At 47.5% G+C, this 20,059-nt stretch overlaps 1 protein-coding gene across 9 annotated transcripts in view; it reads right to left on the bottom strand.

Moving 5' to 3' along the window:
* LOC126324319 (carboxypeptidase E-like) overlaps nt 1-20,059 on the bottom strand; it is a 386,831-nt gene that overhangs the window by 112,920 nt on the left and 253,852 nt on the right. For all 9 annotated transcript variants that reach the window (XM_049995137.1, XM_049995127.1, XM_049995118.1 and 6 more), the window contains one exon: nt 13,817-13,980. In XM_049995137.1, the coding sequence (XP_049851094.1) occupies nt 13,817-13,980 (164 nt within the window). The remainder of the gene's footprint in view (nt 1-13,816; nt 13,981-20,059) is intronic.

The following is a 20,059-nucleotide window of genomic DNA, read 5'->3' as shown; positions in this document are numbered from 1 at the left end:
ATAACGAAACATTTTCCTTTCTCCAAGCAGTAACACGAAGGAGATACGACGACACGTAATTTATTCAAAATGGCAGCTGGGTTTTCTCCACCCCAATGACATCACACTCACCTTCATCGCCTGGAAATGGTGCGAAATTTAGGACGGTTGGCCCCACCTCCACTAACCTAACCTCTCCTTCTCCCACCCCTCCTATAATGTCACCCTGGAAGTGGCAGGAAAGGAAAGGTGAGGTAAGGAAAAGGTAGTCTGTGCTCGAGAGGTATGAGGGTATTTCACTTATTTATTTAATAATTTATTTACAGCTAAACTGAACAACCTCCAGTAACCTAACTCGGGGATGTGTGCGTTCACCTCGATGTGCAGGAATTCAGTGAGCTAGTTTGCCCTACATCCACCAGAGGGCGCTGTTGGCCTCCTCCCTCCTCCCCCGCCTCTCTGCCCCACTCCCATGACGTCATCCACCCCCCATCACCACCTCTCTCGAGCCAATGTTATGAAATGGTCAATCACTGCCCAGCTGTCAGAGAAGATGGTCACGTCAGTGTACTTCACTGATTTTCAGAGATAAATTATGTACCTACCAGATGCAATTACTGAACTAGATGAAATAAAATTGTCATAACTTCTGAATGGTTGTCATTATGATGTCCAAACTACACGATCTGTTGCGGGCCACGATGGGAATTAGCATCCGCACGCACACGGCCCTCGTTATTATAGGCCGTTTGCATGTAAAAACGTCACGGTGCAGCGTGCCTGGGCGTATAGCGCTGCTCAACACCTACTATGCGACCAGTAACAGTCCAGCTACGACTCGAGGAAGTTTGTGACCGAGTTAAAGCTGGGCACAACCGCTCCAAGTGTGTCAACAATCAAGAATTTGATTCGCAAGTTTGCGAGAACGGGTAATGTTCGTGAGGACAGTGTTGGCAGTGTCAGTCGTCTGAAACGGTTGAAAACGCCTGGAAACATCGGGAAGACGTACTGCGTTTCGAACCAGCCCCAGGAAATACATCAGCAACAGAGGGTGGGGGGGTGGGGGGGGGGGGGGGTAGGGGGTCAACCAGCAGACACTGTGACAAATTGTTGCTAAAGGCCTGCATCTCTTCCCACACAAAATTCAAACCTGTCAGCGACTAAGCCCCAGGACCGTAGAACAGCGGTTGTGTTTCGCCAACAATATATTGCCTAAAGAGTTAACTAACAGGACTTAGATGTGAATATGGTTTGGTTTAGCGACGAACCTCACCTTCATTTGGACTGATTCGTCAATCAGCAAAACTGGCGCATTTGGGGTACTGAGAGTCCGCATTTCGTACGGTATGTGAAGTTTTGTAAGATTATTCCGTCCCCATTATCCAAAGTGACTGTGATTTCGAGAAGCTATGGTTAATGTAAGATGGAGTTCGACCGCAGCGTAGCAGGAGAGTATTTGATGTCGTGTCGTGGAGGAGCACTTTCGGGACCGCATTCTGACTGTGGGCTACCCAGTGGCCGGGGTCTCTATTGGCCGCCATAGTCTCCGAATCTGAACACATACGACTTCTTTTTCTGGGGCCTCGTCTTTAGACAAGGTGTACAGCAAGAAACCCAAAACCATTGGCGAGCTGAAAAGAGCCATTCAGGAGGTCATCGACAACATCGATGTTCCGACACTTCTGCGGATAGTGCAAAATTTCGCTATTCGTCTGCGCTACATCATCGTGAATGATGGCAAGCATATCGAACATGTCATAACCTAAATCCGAGTATCTGTAGTGAAGTTTACATGTTTAATAAAGTTTGTAACTTATTTACATTTTTTTCGTACAGTTGAGTAATTGTCGCCCTGTACACGCACAGAGGCACGGGACAAGTGCCTGTAGTCGACGTACAGCTGAGAAGTGGCGACGTCACACAACTGGTGCTGTCGTGCCGGAAAAAATTGAGAACACCACTCGAAACTAGTTGGGGACGGGCTCAAAGCAAACAGACCCTCTACATAGGACGCTCCCTTCACCTGGAAGTCGAGATAAATGAAACACTGAAGGAGTTTAGTTTATATTTTCTGCTCAAATCAGGGCTGTTAAGGTATTTATTTTTTACTTTCTTCACTTTTCGAATCCAAGTTCTACAGTGAGAACCCCACACTGGTGTCTAAGCACAGGTGGGAAAATCAGAAACTCACAACAGATCGTGAAAAAAACAGACACGCAGCAGATCGGATGTCCAAAAGACGCTCGTAGAATTCGAAGCACTGTCCTACAGACGAGAAGAATGGCTGAAATTTTCGGTGTCCTACGACTGCTGCTCTGCAGATGCTCTAAAGCCACGATGGTGGGTGGGGGCAGAACCCCACCTGTCTGAACAAGAGGAGGATAGTCTGCCTGGAATTATCTCTGAAGATTCGAACAAAGAAGACATCACGTGACTCTCTTATGGCACGGGTCTTTCCGTAGATGCCGTGTTCTGCCCCTGTCTTGTTCAAACCAGACTATCACAAAGGATGTCTTGTGGCTCTCTGACTTCCAGTGAATGAAGCATCGTGATTGGTTCTTACTGAAGTTACCCCCCAAAATGTTGGTGGTGTGCGAGCACTGTCCCCCACTTTCTACAGACGGACAAATTACGAGAACTTCAGAGGAAAAGTATTTTTGTACATCGGAAAAAGTAGTCATATTGCACTGACAGTTAAGCCCTGCAAAAGTGGTCTACATGTCACGGAATGTGGAGACTATTGCCATAGACAGTGAACAACAGTGCCCTGTTACTGTCGAGCAACGACTGAATTTTTCGCCGTGAAATCGATGTCTAACCACAGACAATTATACCAGCACGCCATAGTAAACACAACTCATGTCTTCACTTCCGCATATTGCATATAGCTATCGACCGCCAGGCACTCCTACACGTATGACGAAGACACACAAGTCGCAAAAACAGAAGCACATCCGCCGTATACAGCCGCAGGGCTAGGTATCCCGTCCCTTGCGAGGTACGTCACGAGGCTACTCTCCTTACTCTTCTGCCTCCCCCCCCGCGGCACCCGCAGTGGACAGCGACCACTGGGCTGTGCTTCCCCCGGCACAGAGGCGTCCGCTCCGCTGACGGTACTGTTTCGGGCCAGGCCTGCTCGGTACAGTGGTTTCTGCAGCGAGTTCCGACCATCTCCGGACTCTGGGACTGCAACAATATTTACGTTCTGAGCTCTGTCGACGAGAAATGCTTCATCAATACCCAATTAATTTATCGATCTCGAAACCGATATCAGCTGCAATATCCGATTTTACACACCAAAAAATGTTTGCGACACTTTTATAGTAAAATCATCGAGTATTGTATGAAAATTTCGAATACTTCATTTATTTTCACACGGTTTGCGGAAATATCTCACTACTTATGCCATTGTTTTCAATATCAGCAGCATAGCAGTACGCTACCGATCGCCTGCACAGTATAATTTGAAGCTAAAGAGCGAAAATTATGTCTTTAGCGAGGCGAAACTTGACCGTGGGACGTGATGCAAACCAGTTGTATCATCTGTGTAGAGTTTTACGTGAAAAGTTGAAAACGGTGAAAACTGCTATTGCACACGTACTCTTTTAACGAATATCGATGTCAATGATATAACAAGTACTTTACAAAGTCAAGTAAGGTTTTAATACTTTAACTTCCTTTTACTGCCCAAAATACGCGCAGGACGAAATTTTGAGAGAGACATTTTTGTATTGCCAGTATGTGAGGAATGGCAGGTTCGGGTGCACGAGTTTTTTCTCACCCTGTATATTACTTCTATGCTTACTGAACTAGAAACACGACAGTTTATGGTGTCAGAGTCTTCGCTAACAGCATAATGATTCGTGGGAAATACATCACCTTTTTTCCAAACGGAGCATACCTCCCTAATACGAATCTAACAGTTTCACAGAGTTTTCATCCCGTCATTTACATTGCTGTAACAACCTGTCACGTCCACGCATAATTCAGAGCTACGGCGAGAGAGTAAGGGCAGATTCAGGACTTAATAACAGCATTGCTCATTTATTACCTCCACGCACTGTTCGATAATGAACCAATCGTGATATTGTGTTCCATCTACAGCAGGGTAGATGCGCAAGGGCAGTACGGATATGCATGGTGGAAGTTACTTATTTAGAAGTAAACGCAGTTCACACGCACCTATGCAACTATCGTCCATTGAGAGCGAATTAACACACGAGTGGAAGCCGGAGCAAATTAATGTCAATGTTCCCACGAGCAACAGCAGTCGTCTTACTGCCTCTTACACTTCGATCGAAATTGTAGCGCCACGGTCAGTCTCTTGGATTTGTATACATTCGCCTCCTAGACAGTCACTTCTTAGTCGGTGCATCACGCCCGCCTTAAAAATCCGTGCAAATGAATTTGAACCTGATATATTCTTCTTCAGCTGTAGTAGAATGCATATTTCGGGTACAAATTCATTTTCTGGAATCTTAAGCAAAGCAGCACGAGCACGGGGAACTGAGAAGTCAGAGAGCTAAAGCAGAAGAATGTGTCAGGCGGAGATTCGTGTGGCCAGTCCTCGATGGGTCAGCAGTGCTGAACGAGCGCCGCTTCACCCTCAGCCCAGTTCGGCTCTCGCGACCACAGCCGCCGCTGCTCACGCCGGCAGTGCCCGGCGCTGTCGAGGCGACGTGACGGCAAACGGTGCTAACACTGCGCCAAGGCTGGCGGCTGTTGGCCTTTGAATTTATTAAAAAGGTCTTCAAGTCCGTAAATAAACTTGGAAAGCGTGGGGAATACTCGTAATCAGTTGCTTTTCAACTCACAGTCGTCAGGTCACAAGTCATTTCTCACGACACACAAGTACTGTCGGCGATACGATTATCACTCGACTACTGCTGTGAACTGTGCACACATTACACTGCACGGAGATTTCATTACTATGTGTTGACATCAGCAGGAGGTGGGATACTGGTTTGATTACACTTCGTATTCACTTTGGAAAAATGAGTGACCCGTTTAGTGACTGTGAAATATGAAAATAACAACATTCAAAATAGAAACTTCACACTCGATATCTTGCTGTTCTTCTGTTACTCCATGCCAGCCATTCTGAAGGAACAATGACGCAATGTTTATCCATTATTCTCGCACAAATTTTCAGTTTGTCACAGGAGATTCATTACATTTCATCCAATCTGATTCAGTTGACAGATCATAAAAGTATTGCTGATACATAAAACTGTAGTAGAAAAAAAGGAAGAGATGAAAGAATGTAAAGCATGAAGAAAGAGCAAACAGAAATTTTTTATGTGAGAACATTTCGAAGATAGGATGCAGTGATAGAAAGAAGAAGCAGAGGAAAATCTGAGACAGACTAAGAGATTGCGAAGTATTGTGAGTTTTCAGCGGCTGCTTCTGCAGGTAAAATTCTGTGTTGAAGCTGGCTCATGATTCTTGGGACCGATGCGTGTCTGCAGCGACGCTGCCTGCAGTGGGGTCGGCGTGCGCGACAACTGCGGAAGACGGACTGCAGACTGCAAAGGGGAAGCACCCCCCCCCCCCCCCTAACACCTGTGGATCATGAGAATTAGGGGTAGGAGCCCAGCACGGGGCATAACCGAGGGACCAGAGGTTGCCGTAACGTGCGGTTCCCCGCGAGGCTACAGCCGCTGACCGCAGTGAGCTTGCTGCCACACACGCAATTTCTTACAGCTTCTTCTAGTAACCCGTTCCAGGAAGACTACGTGAGATTCGCTTTGATGACACAGGCACGTTCTCCCGTGGTCACCTAACTGGCACTGCGTAACGCAGGGGGTGGCAGTTGTTGTAGGACGTGGACCGCCAGATACGACAGACAGCGCCCCTGGCGGCCCGCGCACAATTCTGCCTGACGAGAACTGCCGGTCGTGTGAGCTGTCTCGCTTCTCCCCTTGGCGCCGTAACCACGGTCGAATGCGTACGTTCAGAGGAGTTGTGTTGTTGTTGTGGTCTTCAGTCCTGAGACTGGTTTGATGCACCTCTCCATGCTACTCTATCTTGTGCAAGCTTCTTCATCTCCCAGTACCTACTGCAACCTACATCCTTCTGAATCTCCTTAGTGTAGACATCTCTTGGTCTCCCTCTACGATTTTTACCTCCACGCTGCCCTCCAATACTAAATTGGTGATCCCTTGATGCCTCAGAACATGTCCTACCAACCGATCCCTTCTTCTGGTCAAGTTGTGCCACAAACTTCTCTTCTCCCCAATCCTGTTCAACACTTCCTCATTAGTTATGTGATCTACCCATCTAATCTTCTGCATTGTTCTGTAGCACCACATTTCGAAAGCTTCTATTCTCTTCTTGCCCAAACTATTCATCGTCCATGTTTCACTTCCATACATGGCTACACTCCATACAAATACTTTCAGAAATGACTTCCTGACACTTAAATCTATACTCGACGTTAACAAATTTCTCTTCTTCAGAAACGCTTTCCTTGCCATTGCCAGTGTACATTTTATATCCTCTCTACTTCGAGCATCATCAGTTATTTTGCTCCCCAAATAGCAAAACTCCTTTACTACTTTAAGTGTCTCATTTCCTAATCTAATTCCCTCAGCATCGCCCAATTTAATTAGACTACATTCCATTATCCTCGCTTTGCTTTTGATGTTCATCTTATATCCTCCTTTCAAGACACTATCCATTCCGTTCAACTGCTCTTGCAAGTCCTTTGCCGTCTCTGACATTATTACGATGTCATCGGCTAACCTCCACATCTTGATTTCTTCTCCATGGATTTTAATACCTACTCCGAATTTTTCTTTTGTTTCCTTTACTGCTTGCTCAATATATAGATTGAATAACATCGCGGGGAGGCTACAACCCTGTCTCACTCCCTTCCCAACCACTGCTTCCCTTGCATGTCCCTCGACTCTTATAACTGCCATCTGGTTTCTGTACAAATTGTAAATAGCCTTTCGCTTCCTGTATTTTACCCCTGCTACCTTCAGAATTTGAAAGAGAGTATTCCAATCAACATTCTCAAAAGCTTTCTCTAAGTCTACAAATGCTAGAATTGTAGGTTTGCCTTTCCTTAATCTAGCTTCTAAGATAAGTCGTAGGGTCAGTATTGCCTCATGTATTCCAACATTTCTACGGAATCCAAACTGATCTTCCCCGAGGTCGGCTTCTAACAGTTTTTCCATTCGTCTGTAAAGAATGCATGTTAGTATTTTGCAGCTGTGACTTATTAAACTGATAGTTCGGTAATTTTCACATCTCTCAACACCTGCTTTCTTTGGGATTGGATTTATTATATTATTCTTGAAGTCTGAGGGTATTTCGCCTGTCTCATACATCTTGCTGACCAGATGGTAGAGTTTTGTCAGGACTGACTCTCCCAGTAGTTCCAATGGAATGTTGTCTACTCCGGGGGCCTTATTTCGACTCAGGTCTTTCAGTGCTCTGTCAAACTCTTCACGCAGTATCGTATCTTCCATTTCATCTTCATCTACATCCTCTTCCATTTCCATAATATTGTCCTCATGTGCATCGCCCTTGTATAGACCCTCTATATATTCGTTCCACCTTAGGTGGGCAAATTGTCATTTCCTGCAGTTGCATTCTTAACAGGCAAATGTCGTCCCAGGCGACACCATTACACCAATACTAAGACAGTCCTGCGCTGTGTAAGAGAGTCGTGTAAGAGAGTCGTGCTTCGGTAGCTCAGTTGGCAGTCGGCCTTTGGCTGTGGAGCGGTGCGGTACGTCCCGGCCGCTCCGTGTCGCGTTTCCGGGTGTGTTGTTGTTTACCGCGCCGGCGCGCTAGTGTTACGTATTGCCGTCACGTTCCTGACACACGATGGCTCTTTCGTATCGGAAAGCCACGATCAAGCTGCAGTTCGACACTACGTACTCTAGACCCAAGGCCCACGAAGTAGAGCGTTTTTTACGCGATGTGGTACATGTTGATCCTAACGAGCTGATCGGTATCCACTTATCTATTGTCTCCAGCGTCGTATATCTTAAGTTCACTGACGACGAAGCATGTGACAAACTTCTCAGACGCTCGACGGCAGGTTATCGGTTCTGCCACTCAGACGGAAACGTGGGTGTGGTGACGCTTGAACGTGCTGGATTGGGAATCCAAAATGTGCGCGTGTTTGAGCTGCCTTTTGAAGTTCCAGCGGATTTGGTCACCCTTGCTCTTCGACCCTACGGAACAGTTCTCGGCCACACGGCCGAAAAATGGAAGACCTTCGACACCTACCCTGTCCTTAACGGGGTGCGACAAGTCCGTATTGACCTGCATCGCCATATTCCTTCGTATCTCACGATCGCTGGTTGCAGGGCAATAATTATTTACGACGGTCAGCCGAGAACCTGCTCCGGTTGTGGCCAGACGGGACACATGCGTACCGAATGCCTGCAACGCCGTCTCGTGCAGACACCCTCGACCGACCAGATTCGTCCGTCGACACCGACCTCTCTGCCGATTACGTATGTTGCGGCGGCGAGACGGGAGACGCCAGCTGTATATGACGACCCCACTGTATTGGTGCGAGCTTTGGAGGACCCTGCAGTAGCTTCCACGGAGCCCCAAGCGTCTTTCAGTGCTGATGCTACTGATGTCCTTTCGTCGGACCCCGGCGCACCGTCACAACGGCTCGCCGACGGTGCGATGGACGTTGAAGCACAGGATGCAGCGTCCTCCCCTTGCCCTACGTCGGAAACAGAGGCGCGGCAGCGTAAACAGAAATCACCCAAGCGTCATAAGAAGCGGCGCAAGACAACCGACGACGTAGAACAGCCCGAGGCGACACCGCTGGATGACGAGGTGCCTCAACCGCTCCACCGCGCCGACACAGGCGACCCTGCCGTCTCACACGGTTCGACGTCTTCTCCCACTACCGCTGGGTCTGGACCACATGGGGATGCGGGAGATCACCGCAGCTCCGACACCGGGGATGCACCCTTGCCTCCGTCTGCCTCTCGAGATCCAGTGGTGTCAACGTCCCTGGGCGACTGGGCGCAGGAGATGAAGTTGCAGGATGCGTTTCAGGACCAAGACGATGCACCGATGCCGATGGCAGCGTCTACGCGGCCGGCGACAGACGCCTAGGGCGGCATGAGCACCTCTCGTCGCTGCCTAGCACTTCGCAAGACCGGCGCTCCACGTCATGACTACTGCCCTCCTGTCATACCATGGTCACCTCCCGAGACTTGATGGACCAGGCATACCGCCTCGCCACGATCAACGTCAATGGCATTACATCTGATGTCAAGACCCGTATGCTGAAGGATACGTTACGCGCTGCGGATCTGGACGTTGTTTTCCTTCAAGAAGTCCGATCAGGACTCTGTCTCGATGCCTACGGATATGACGCCTACACTATGCCTGCAGATGTGGGCGGCGGAGGTACGGCGATTCTACTGCGGGAAGGGATCATGGCCACTGATGTCTCCTATTTACCGTCGGCCCGGGGGGTCGCACTCACGATTGGTACAGTACGTCTGGTGAACTTATATGCTCCTTCAGGCACCGGCAAAAGGAGAGAACGGCGCACCTTTTTTGCCGAAGATATAGCCCCGCTCTTCCAGGGCAATGCCGACCACTTGGTAGTAGGCGGCGACTTTAATTGTGTGCTCCGCCCATCCGACCAGGAGCCACACTATACCACCTGCCCGGCACTCCAGGCACTTGTACAGGACTTGGCCTTGTTGGACACCTGGATCATCCAACACGGCGACCGTCGAGCACACACCTACTTTACTAGTCACTCCGCGAGCCGTTTGGATCGAGTCTACGTCACCCGCGGCCTACGATCGGCCGTTGTCGACGCTGAGATGTGGCCGGCAGCGTTCACGGATCACCTCGCATATGTGTGTACTCTCACCCTTCCCCGCCAGCGCGTCCGCCGAAGTAGGGGTCCGTGGCGCCTCAATGTGGCCCTTCTTGATGAGATAAATTGCAGACGCGCAGTCGAGTCCACATGGAGCAATTGCCACCGGCGTTTACCCGCCTACCGTTCTGTACTTCAATGGTGGTTACGGTGTGCAAAACCCGCACTGTGCCGAACATTAGTCAGCTATGGACGCGACCGAGCGCGCTGGTATACTGCGACTACTGATTTTTACTATACTGCGCTCCGCGAACTGGCTGTACAACCGCCGTCGCCAGAGCGACAATCAGCAGTACAACGCGTCACGGCACAATTGCTTCGTATCAACGCCGTACGTCTTGCGGGTGTGCGGGTGCGAGCGAGGACGACTGATGATGTTCGTGGCGAACGACCTTCCCTCCACCATATCATTCAAGAACGCCGAAGACGCAAGAGGCAGCTCATTACCGAGGTTGAGACGGAGGATGGGCGACGCGTTGACGCACAAATGGATATCGTCCGAGCGTTCACACAGTCATATAAACTTCTTTACGAGAGGGAGTCCCACATGAATGTAGGGGCAGGGAAGTCCTATCTGACCTACCAGTCTCTCGGAACCTACAAGATGATGCTACGCTCTTGTCGGCGGTGACTTTGGAAGAACTGCGAGAGGCTCTGTTGCGTGGCTCTCCCAACAAAACGCCTGGCCCTGACGGCCTCCCTCTTGAATTTTACAAGCGGTTCTTTGATCTCATGGGCCCAATGTGGGTCAGGATGTACAGTGAACTCCTGGACGCCGATTTTCAGGTACCATCTGACTTTACTGAGGGTCTCTTGATCCCTGTGCCCAAACCTGGCGGAGGCCGTCGCCCTCTTGATTTTCGCCCGTTGACAATGCTAAACACTGACTATAAGCTGTTGACACGCATGCTCCGTGAGAGGCTCAAACCTACGGTAATGGCGGCCATTCACACTGATCAAACCTGCCTCGGGGGCGACACTAATGTGTTTACGACTTTAAGCACCTATAGAGACGTGGTGGCGCTCATGCAAACTTGCCGCCTCCAAGGCGCTCTTGTTGCGCTGGACTTCGACCATGCTTTCGACCGCGTTAACCATGGTTTCCTGCGTGCTGTTATGGAACACATCGGTGTCCCGCGTCTGACGACGTCTGTTGTGCTTCGATTGATCCATGGGGCTGTCACGAGGATTATGATCAACGGCTGTCGGTCCGCCCCCGTCCGTGTCAACAGGTCCGTCCGGCAGGGTTGTCCTCTTTCTGCCATGCTCTTCGCCGTTGCCCTCGAACCAGCTCTTCACGGACTACGGCGACGCTTAGAAGGACTTACCCTCCGTTCCGTAACATTTCGATGTGGTGCATACGCCGACGATGTGATGTTCTTAGCACGGTCTGGTGACGAAATACACACGGTGTTTTCCTGGCTCCACCAGTATGGGGCGGTGGCAGGCAGTGTGCTCAACCTTCGGAAATCACGCTACATGGAGGTAGAACGAGGAATGCCTGCAGGTCTGGCCGTACCTCTGACAAAGGTCCCGATGCTCAAGTGTTTAGGGATATCACTCCATCGACAAATACAACGCACGGCGGCCTTTACGTATCGTATGGTCTTACGACGACTCCGTTTAGAGGCTCGTCTCAATAAATTCAGATCATTGAACATTTTGCAACGCGCCCAATACGTCAATGTGTACATGGCTTCTCACCTTAACCATTACGCCCATGTACTGCCGATAACGGACACGATGGCTTCCAGGATACAGGCAGTGTTTGGACACGTGGTGAACGATGGTGCTGTTTTCAAGATCCGTTTTGTTACGCTTACTTTACCCTTCGACAAAGGCGGTGTTGGACTCACTCACGTCAAGCACAGAGCGCTGGCACTGTATCTCCGTTCCATGAGGCGACTCTAGCTTTCACCAACAGCCAGTCTCCCCGGCCTACTGATTGAAGAAGTGGCCCCACGTACGCTGTACCCACCGGTACCAGTTGGACATTTATCGCCCTCGCTGTCACATATTAGAACGTTTTTCGTAGAGCATAGCTATGTGTTGCGGGTTATATCGGAGACACGGAATCCGACAGCGAAGACTTATTATAGTGCTCTCCAGCACTGGACTTCGGATAACGACATTGTACGGCGCCACCCTACGGTCGACTGGCCACGGGTATGGCGAGCCATCCACGCGCCGTTCCTGTCTACTTTCGTGCGGTCGACGTGGTATGTGGTCGTTAACGAGAAACTTCCAACCCGACAACGGCTGCATGCCATTCACCTAATTGACGACCCTGTGTGCCCCCGTTGCACGACGTTAGACACGGACGAACATAGACTGAACTGTGGCCCCGCGCGTGAGTGCTGGAAACTGATCCGCCAGATCCTGGCTTTGCTGCTCCGCCGCCCCTACGTTTCGATTTTACCCCAAGAACTCTTACATCCCGACGCTGTCTATTTCCCTATGACCCGGATGAATGCGGTTAATTGGGTACGAGGAATGGCGATACACTACATATACCGCGATGGAGACAAAGACGTCCTCGATTTATGGTACTATATGATCGACGAGTTTCTGGTCTTAACGAACAGACAGGATTACCGGAACCTTTTTGCGAACTATTTGGGTTCGTCATTCATGGATCCACCACCCAGCTGGGGTGTGCCGGGTGTGAGAAGACATTAACTTGTAGATGTGATCTTTCCACGATTCCCCTATGGTAACAGAAACAGTCTCTGACTGTGTGCAGCGGCCCCGGTCGCTCCAACGATTGGTGGCTGGTGATGTCCCATGTAATGACGACCGCCCGTTCCTGGCCGCCCGCCTAGCAATGTGACCGCGGCGAGCAAGATGGCCCTTTTTAGTTCACTTTATTGGCAACTTTTTGCGCATGGCTGCCTTGTTTTTTTTATGCATTCTCAAAAAAAAAAAAAGAAAAAAATGTAAAAAAAGTTAAAAAAAAGAAAAAAAGTGTCCAAGGTGAACGCTCACAAGCGGGAAATCCGGGTTCGAGTCTCCGGAACAAAATTTCATTTTTTCTGAAACAAGCTTATTCTACAGTTGATGCGGAACCATAATCGGAATTTGTAAAAAAAAAAAACATTAAAAAAAGTTGGCAGAGCACTTGCCCGCGAAAGGGAAAAGTCCCGAGTTCAAGTCTCGATCGGGTACACAGTTTTAATCTGTCAGGAAGTTTCGTATCAGCGCACACTCCGCTACAGAGTGAAAATCTCATTCGGGTAATCACACAGCTCAATAGCTTACGAAAAACCTCGTAGTGTCGATTTGCAGTAACGTAAAGGAAGAAATTTCATGCTTATTTTCGTACTAGAAAGTTCTTGTTTCGCTAGCTGTCGATAACTCTCAAAAAATTAGTCACTGGAGTGAAATAAATAGAAAGGAAAGTATAAGTACTGACATATCCCCGTAGATAAGTTCCGTGTGTTTAAGAAGTGGCGAAACACTCTCCTCCTTGTGTGCTATTATTCGACAAACTTTCGTTTCGATGTCTCGAGCGGTTTAGGAGATACGAGAGATGTTGCGAGTAATTCATTCTCGCGGGCGTGAAATCGGAAGTGAGCGCGCTACATGGGATCCATTTTCTCGAGATCGGAGGCAGATAGAGACCTTCTCCCAAGTTTAAACAAAAATTCAGCATGTTAACTAAATTTTATACGCAGCAACATACGGTGTAATACGCACCAAACGCAAAATCGTTGCGATCCCTAATTTTCGTTGCAAACTTTCTGAGTTCTGCGTAGTGTCTTACTAAAATTTGTACATCACAATAAGAATGGCCATTAGCGAGATGATGAGCACTTGGCCACGAAGCTGACATATAACGCTACAAGTAAGGCAAACATCAAATAGTTTCTGTGAAATCTTCTGAGAAAGATAAGAGGTTGTGCGCGCTTCAGTTCCGTCGGCGCAGAGCGCCGCAACAGGCGCTGAACCCGCACCACACACCTGAAGGTCTCGTCGTCCGGCGTCTCCGAGTACTCCTGCGGGGCGCCGGAGCGGCTGTAGTCGAACGGGTAGTTGGCGACGAGGTCGCCGCCGTGCATGTTCGCCGACAGCACGAACGGCACCTCCATGATGAGCCGCATCACGGCGCGGGTCTCCGGCTGCACCTGCGGGCGGGCGGCCCCGTCAGCGCGGCTCTTCCCTTTCGTACTCTCATGCCTGTCTCAGCTTACACATAGCACGAGGCTCTTCTACTCGTGTCCTGACCATGTTGCTCCGCAACGAAAGGGAAAATCGAAAATCTTTTCGCACAAAATTTCCAGCATTTTTTTAAAAAAAATGGGATTTTCCTCTACGGAAATGAAAAGGCTATTCAGTTTTCAGTATAAAAGTTGTGGTACATTTAACTGCTAGAGGTGACAGGTGACGTAATAAGGGCAGCTGCAGTTTGCATCAAAATGCTCTGACACGAAGCGGCCGTTTCTTGTCTCTCGACCACACTTTTATTATTTCCAACAACACCTTGCCCGTGATTTCCTGAGGCTACAAAATACAACACAAAAAATGGCTCTGAGCACTATGAAACTTAACATCTGAGGCCATCAGACCCCTAGAACTCAGAACTACTTAAACCTAACTAACCTAAGGACATCACACACATCCGTGCCCGAGGCAGGATTCGAACCTGCGATCCTAGCAGTCGCACGGCTCCGCACTGATGCGCCTACAACCGCTCGGCCACCGCGGCCGGCAAAATACAACACACGACTGATATGAGACGATATGAAAATGTGTTACATTTCAACAGTGCTAAGAGACATAGTACAACGACTATAAGATGGCTTTCTAGCTCACCGGTGTTATATCAAACTGATGGTTAGATACATTGTATCACGTCAACACTTTCAATTGCGAGACAAGTGCAAACTGCTACCGAGAGATAATTTTGGAAACCGAGTGGACTAAACCGCTAGGTGGTGCTGGATTACTGAACTGACGTATGGGGGTTCCAAGACTGCGCCTCTCATACTGTGTGAATTTCCCGTCTAGACATTCATTTGCGCCCCATGGCGGAAGCAGTGACGCAGTGGCGCCACCTTTTCCTCATAAGTGAGTACCGCATACCTCCAGTTTGTACATTCTTAAAAAAAAGTGATATTTATGAACTTTTACTCGTGCTAGTACTTTATATGTTGTAAGTTGTCAAAAAAAATGTCTGTTAACAAATAGTTCGCCCCAGCGCCAATCAGTGCGTTCTTCCAATGTATTGATTTCGACTACTCAAAAGATCTGTTACACATTATTCTGTAAAGAAATATCTTTTTGTAAAACACTGCAAAACGATTTCCATGTTTACTGACGAATTTGTTTTCTACGATGTAAAGATGAAAATTGCTGTAAACAAAACATAACGTGCAGCGTATATACCACGTATCCAGCGATCCTAGAAGTTTAGTCCACTCGGTTGCCACAATTTTCCCTCGGTAGCAGTTTGCACTTGCCTCGTGACTGAGAATATTGACGTCGTACAATGTACGATGATCTATTTTATAATGATTGACATATCACAGGTATGCCCAAAGCCACACTCTAGTCGTTGTACTGTCCTTTACCAGTGGTCAAATGCAACACATTTTCATATCTATCGGTACCAGTTTTGTGTTGTATTTTATAGCCTTTCAAAATGACCGAATGTCGAAACGCGCAAGGTGTTTTTGGAATAAGCCAGCAAATAGTTTTCACACACTGCGACTTCTCTCTCTATTTTCATTTTGTTATTGTTATTCAAGGGAGGAAATTCATTTTTAAAGTGTTTGTTGATATTTATTGTCCGCAGCTCGTGGTCGTGCGGTAGCGTTCTCGCTTCCCACACCCGGATTGCCGGGTTCGATTCCCGGCGGGGTCAGGGATTTTCTCTGCCTCGTGATGACTGGGTGTTGTGTGATTTCCTTAGGTTAGTTAGGTTTAAGTAGTTTTAAGTTCTAGGGGACTGATGACCATAGATGTTACGTCCCATAGTGCTCAGAGCCATTTTTTTGATATTTTACTTGTAATCGCATAACGATACTCATTTTTATACAGGATTATTGACATCGCTACGAGTTTATCCAGCGCCAATTTAAATCCGATAAGGACATTACCTACTCTTCTCAGTTTGCTCCACTTCGTTTTGTACTCACGAATGTTTGATACACTATTAATGACAGAACGGATATGATTCACACTTATGGTGAAGCTCGTAAGAACGCGAACTTATTCTCTGAATCGGAAGGTCTTGCGCCAAGAAAACATAATGGAAGAAGAACTGCTACTGAGGAAAATTCGGAAGTCGCTGTATTTGCTGCAGATCCCACCAACCCTTACGTTCTGTTCGCATCAGTTGGAACATCATTAGGAAATTTCACAATGTAGTCTTCTTCGAATACTTAATCGTAATAAATTCCATCCACATCACAATCTACATCCAGCCCTTCATGGGGACGATTTCCAGCAACGTGTTGAATTTTGCCAACGGGCTCTAGTGTAAATTGAAAATGGTACGTTTTCAAACATTTTATTTCCTGATGAGGCGATATTCTTCAACCGCGCTCAAGCGAACCGACATAAAATGCATTATTGGTCAGTTGAAAATCTGGGGTACCTGCGGGAACTTGAAAATTGAGCATAAAAGGCAGTGGAATTCTGGAATTACGTGTGATTGTATCATAGTTGACTGAAGGTAAACTAAATGTCCGAAAATACGGAAATTTCTGGGAGCAAGAACTTGCAGTGTTGGTAGAAGACGTGCCTCTCGTGGAACGGCGTGCCGTTTGGTATCAACGCCACGGTTGCCCGTCACCTCGAGAAACCTGAACAGAGACCAGCCTGACCGGAGGATAGGGCGCAACGCCCTGCCCACTCGCCCGCTGCCCCCCGGACGTCCCCTCTGCACACTTTTTTCTTACGGTGATACTATAAGGACAAAGTTTATCACGAAATGCCGACCATACCCGAAAATCTATGTCAACAAATTAAGAACGTCTGTGCAGGAATCAGAAAAGAAATGTCGAGGTGAATTCAAATCTATTTTGAAGCGCGTTTTCGGAAATGCATCCAAGTTTAGTCGTAACTCTGAGCATTTACTACACTGAAATTGATTTTAACTTAAGCGTGCAGTGTACGAGTATTTTACGTATTGTATGTAAATGGATGCCAGTAAAGTTAAAGTGGGAGAAAACCATTTGCTGACTTATTTGTCCAGTTTACATCACCTCTCACCCCTAGGGGGTAAATGTACTGCAACTTTTATACTCAAAATTGAATGCCCTTTCATTTCCGTAGAAGAATATCCACCATCCCGTTTTAAAAAAAGGACTTTGAACTCGAAAGAAACAAATTTGAATGGCATTTTAAGGACCAGTTACGATCACTATCTTATGTTCCCTTATCCATACTGCGAATTTTGTAGAAAACATTGTCGATTTTCCTCTTCATTTAGGAGCAAAATGGATAAGACACTATAAATTACTGTCATTCTCTATGAGCGATATAGTTAAGCACTTTACGTTACTATTCACTATTTGTTATTATTATTATTATTAACATTTTGTAAATATAGAGTGTCAACAAGAGCTGACCAGCGTAAAGCATCATGCTGAAGCTGTGAATAGTTAAACTTCTGCTTGTCTTATCCAACGATGACCCTGAAAAAGTTCGAAAATTTGTTCCTCACAGTAAAGAAATAGTTCATACGTGACTTATTATTTTATGTTTTTGTTTATCCATTCTACTACATTTATAGAGAAACAGATCGCTGGATTTGTAATAAACGAGTTATTATTTTTCTGATCAGTGTGTTTATTTCTAACATAATAAAATATAATATTTATGCTGTGAAAAGACATTATTATGAAAGTAAAGTACCTTTACACTAATTTTTATGGCAATATTGTTGTTTTTTCTGTTCTGGAAATTGTACTACTCGAACCGTGCTTAGCGCCCTATGTTCCCTTAACTCCATTGTTCCTGCTACTACTACTGTTGCTGCTGCTGCTGCTATTATTATTATTATTATTATTATTATTATTATTATTATTACTACTATTGCTCCTAGTACTAGAACAAGGCAAGAACTAGAAAGAAAACAACACCGTATTACTAGCGCCACCACCGCCGCTGAAGCTTACGTCGGTCGGCACTGCTGCCAATGCGACCACTGAGGGCAGCCTGAGTGTCGCTTGCCCCCAGCACAGAGTCAGCTCCTGAGCTGGTCACGCAGACTTGACCATTACCTGCACGTAGCTGGGCTCCTCTTCAGATTCTGCACCAGACCAGCGACGCTGTCGTGTCCGGCAGTCTCTCGCTGCCTCCAGACCACAGAGCGCACGCCCGTCTCTCCCTGGGTCTTCTCGTTGTTCTGGGGCAGGTTTGCACGCACAGCTCTTCCGTAGAGCCATCTTAGAGCTGCCGTTTCCTGTTCCATTTCTAGTCGCGGATGGTTCGCGGGAACAACGAATGGGGGTACGTCTCTGCGTGGACTCGAACCTCTGAGATTCTCACCTTCGCGCTCAATCAGCGGGACGTACGTGGTCTAGTTGCTAGCATTGCTGCCTCTGGATCACGGAGTCCCAGGTTCGATTCCCAACCGGCTTGGGGATTTTTTCTGCCCGGAGCCCGGGTGTTTGTGTTGTCGTCATCATTTCATTCTCTTCACCATCATCATTCGTGGGTGGCGACAGGCAGGGCATCCGGCCACCCCTTAAGCTAACAACGCCACATCCTTTCCTAACACTGCCGACCCTGCGCCGATGCAGGATACGGGAACAAGGGAAAAAAGGAGAAGAAGACACGAGGAAGCAATATATCGGTTGACTCTTCCAGGAAAATGCGATCTCGGAACTTTAACAGTGAACCATAACGCGATGCAGACTGCCTCTCTCCAGCCTCTGCCACTGGAGCTGGTTGAGCATCTCCGTGACGTTTCCGTGTTCCGTAAGTGAGCGTGTAACGAAACGCGCTGCTTTCTTTTGGCTATTCTCCGTTTTCCCTATCAATGCTATGTGTATGGGTCCCAAATTGACGAGTAATTTTGAGGTGTTCGTCGGAAGAGTGTTTTATAAACCACGTCTTTTGTTTATGAACTACATTTCCTGAGAATTCTTCTAATGAAACTCAGTATGGCTGGAGTCTGTCTTCGCTGCGATTAGTTTAATGAGGTTGTTTCTTTCAAATGGCTCTGTACACAAACTCATAAATGTTTTGTGGAAGAAACTTCTTCCAGTGATTTTCCTGCAATCGTGTAGTCATACAACAACTAACATTTCTCTTAACCTATACGAGAAACGTCACGTTTGTTTAAGCTGAAGCTCACTCCACCGAGCTGAGGCCCCGTGCAGTTCTTCCTGTATTTTGCCAGAATTTCCTAGCTTTGCGATACCTCTGTGTACAGCAGCAATATCCGCGAAAAGCCTCCTGCAACTTCTGATGGTAGGCCCTATCACATTTATATATACAGTGAGGTGACAAAGGTAACGGTACAGCGATATGGATACATACAGATGGCAGTGGTATCGCGTATGGCGTATACAAAGCATTAAAGGGCAGTGTGTTGCTGGAACTGTCATCTGTACCTAGGTGATTCATATGAAAAGATATCCGACAGCCAGCAGTAGGGCAACAAGGAAACGAGAACAATTCGGTAGTGCGGGTTGCCTACATTAAGGGGCGAGTTCACATTTAGGGGCAAACCTATTGTTCTCTTTCGATTGCCACGTTAAGAACCCTGGGCATAATCAATCCTTTTGATTGATGGGTAATGACCCCCCTGGGAAAAGTCATCCTTTTGATGGACAGGTCCTTAGCCTGTTGTTCTACCCTTTCCCCTTCTCCTCTCAACCCCCCATGAAACCTCCACGCCTCACATCCCCCTGACTTATATAGGTGCACTTTCATGTATGAGCCTTTTCCCATTCTATCAATTTGATTAATTAAATTGTATTAATTAACTGCTCCCCCCGCGCCCCCTGGCAATTCCCCAACCACCACTCCTCCCCTGGCGGCTCTACAGTGGAGAGGAAGGATCTCACGATAGGAAATTCAATTACAAAGTCGAAGGTATATTGTTTGTTTATAAAAAATTCAGTTTGCAGAGGCTGAATGTCTCTTGCTCATCATTCTCAAGTGCGGTAAAAGACTTCCGACGTCAGTTTCAAAAGTCCTTGAAAAGAACGTCAACTTGCGACCAGGGATTGCCACTTCAACTGCCTG

This window comes from Schistocerca gregaria, chromosome 1 (genome assembly GCF_023897955.1).
Source record: "Schistocerca gregaria isolate iqSchGreg1 chromosome 1, iqSchGreg1.2, whole genome shotgun sequence".
NCBI classification, from domain to species: Eukaryota; Metazoa; Arthropoda; class Insecta; order Orthoptera; family Acrididae; genus Schistocerca; species Schistocerca gregaria.
This window is presented reverse-complemented; position numbering and strand designations above follow the sequence as displayed.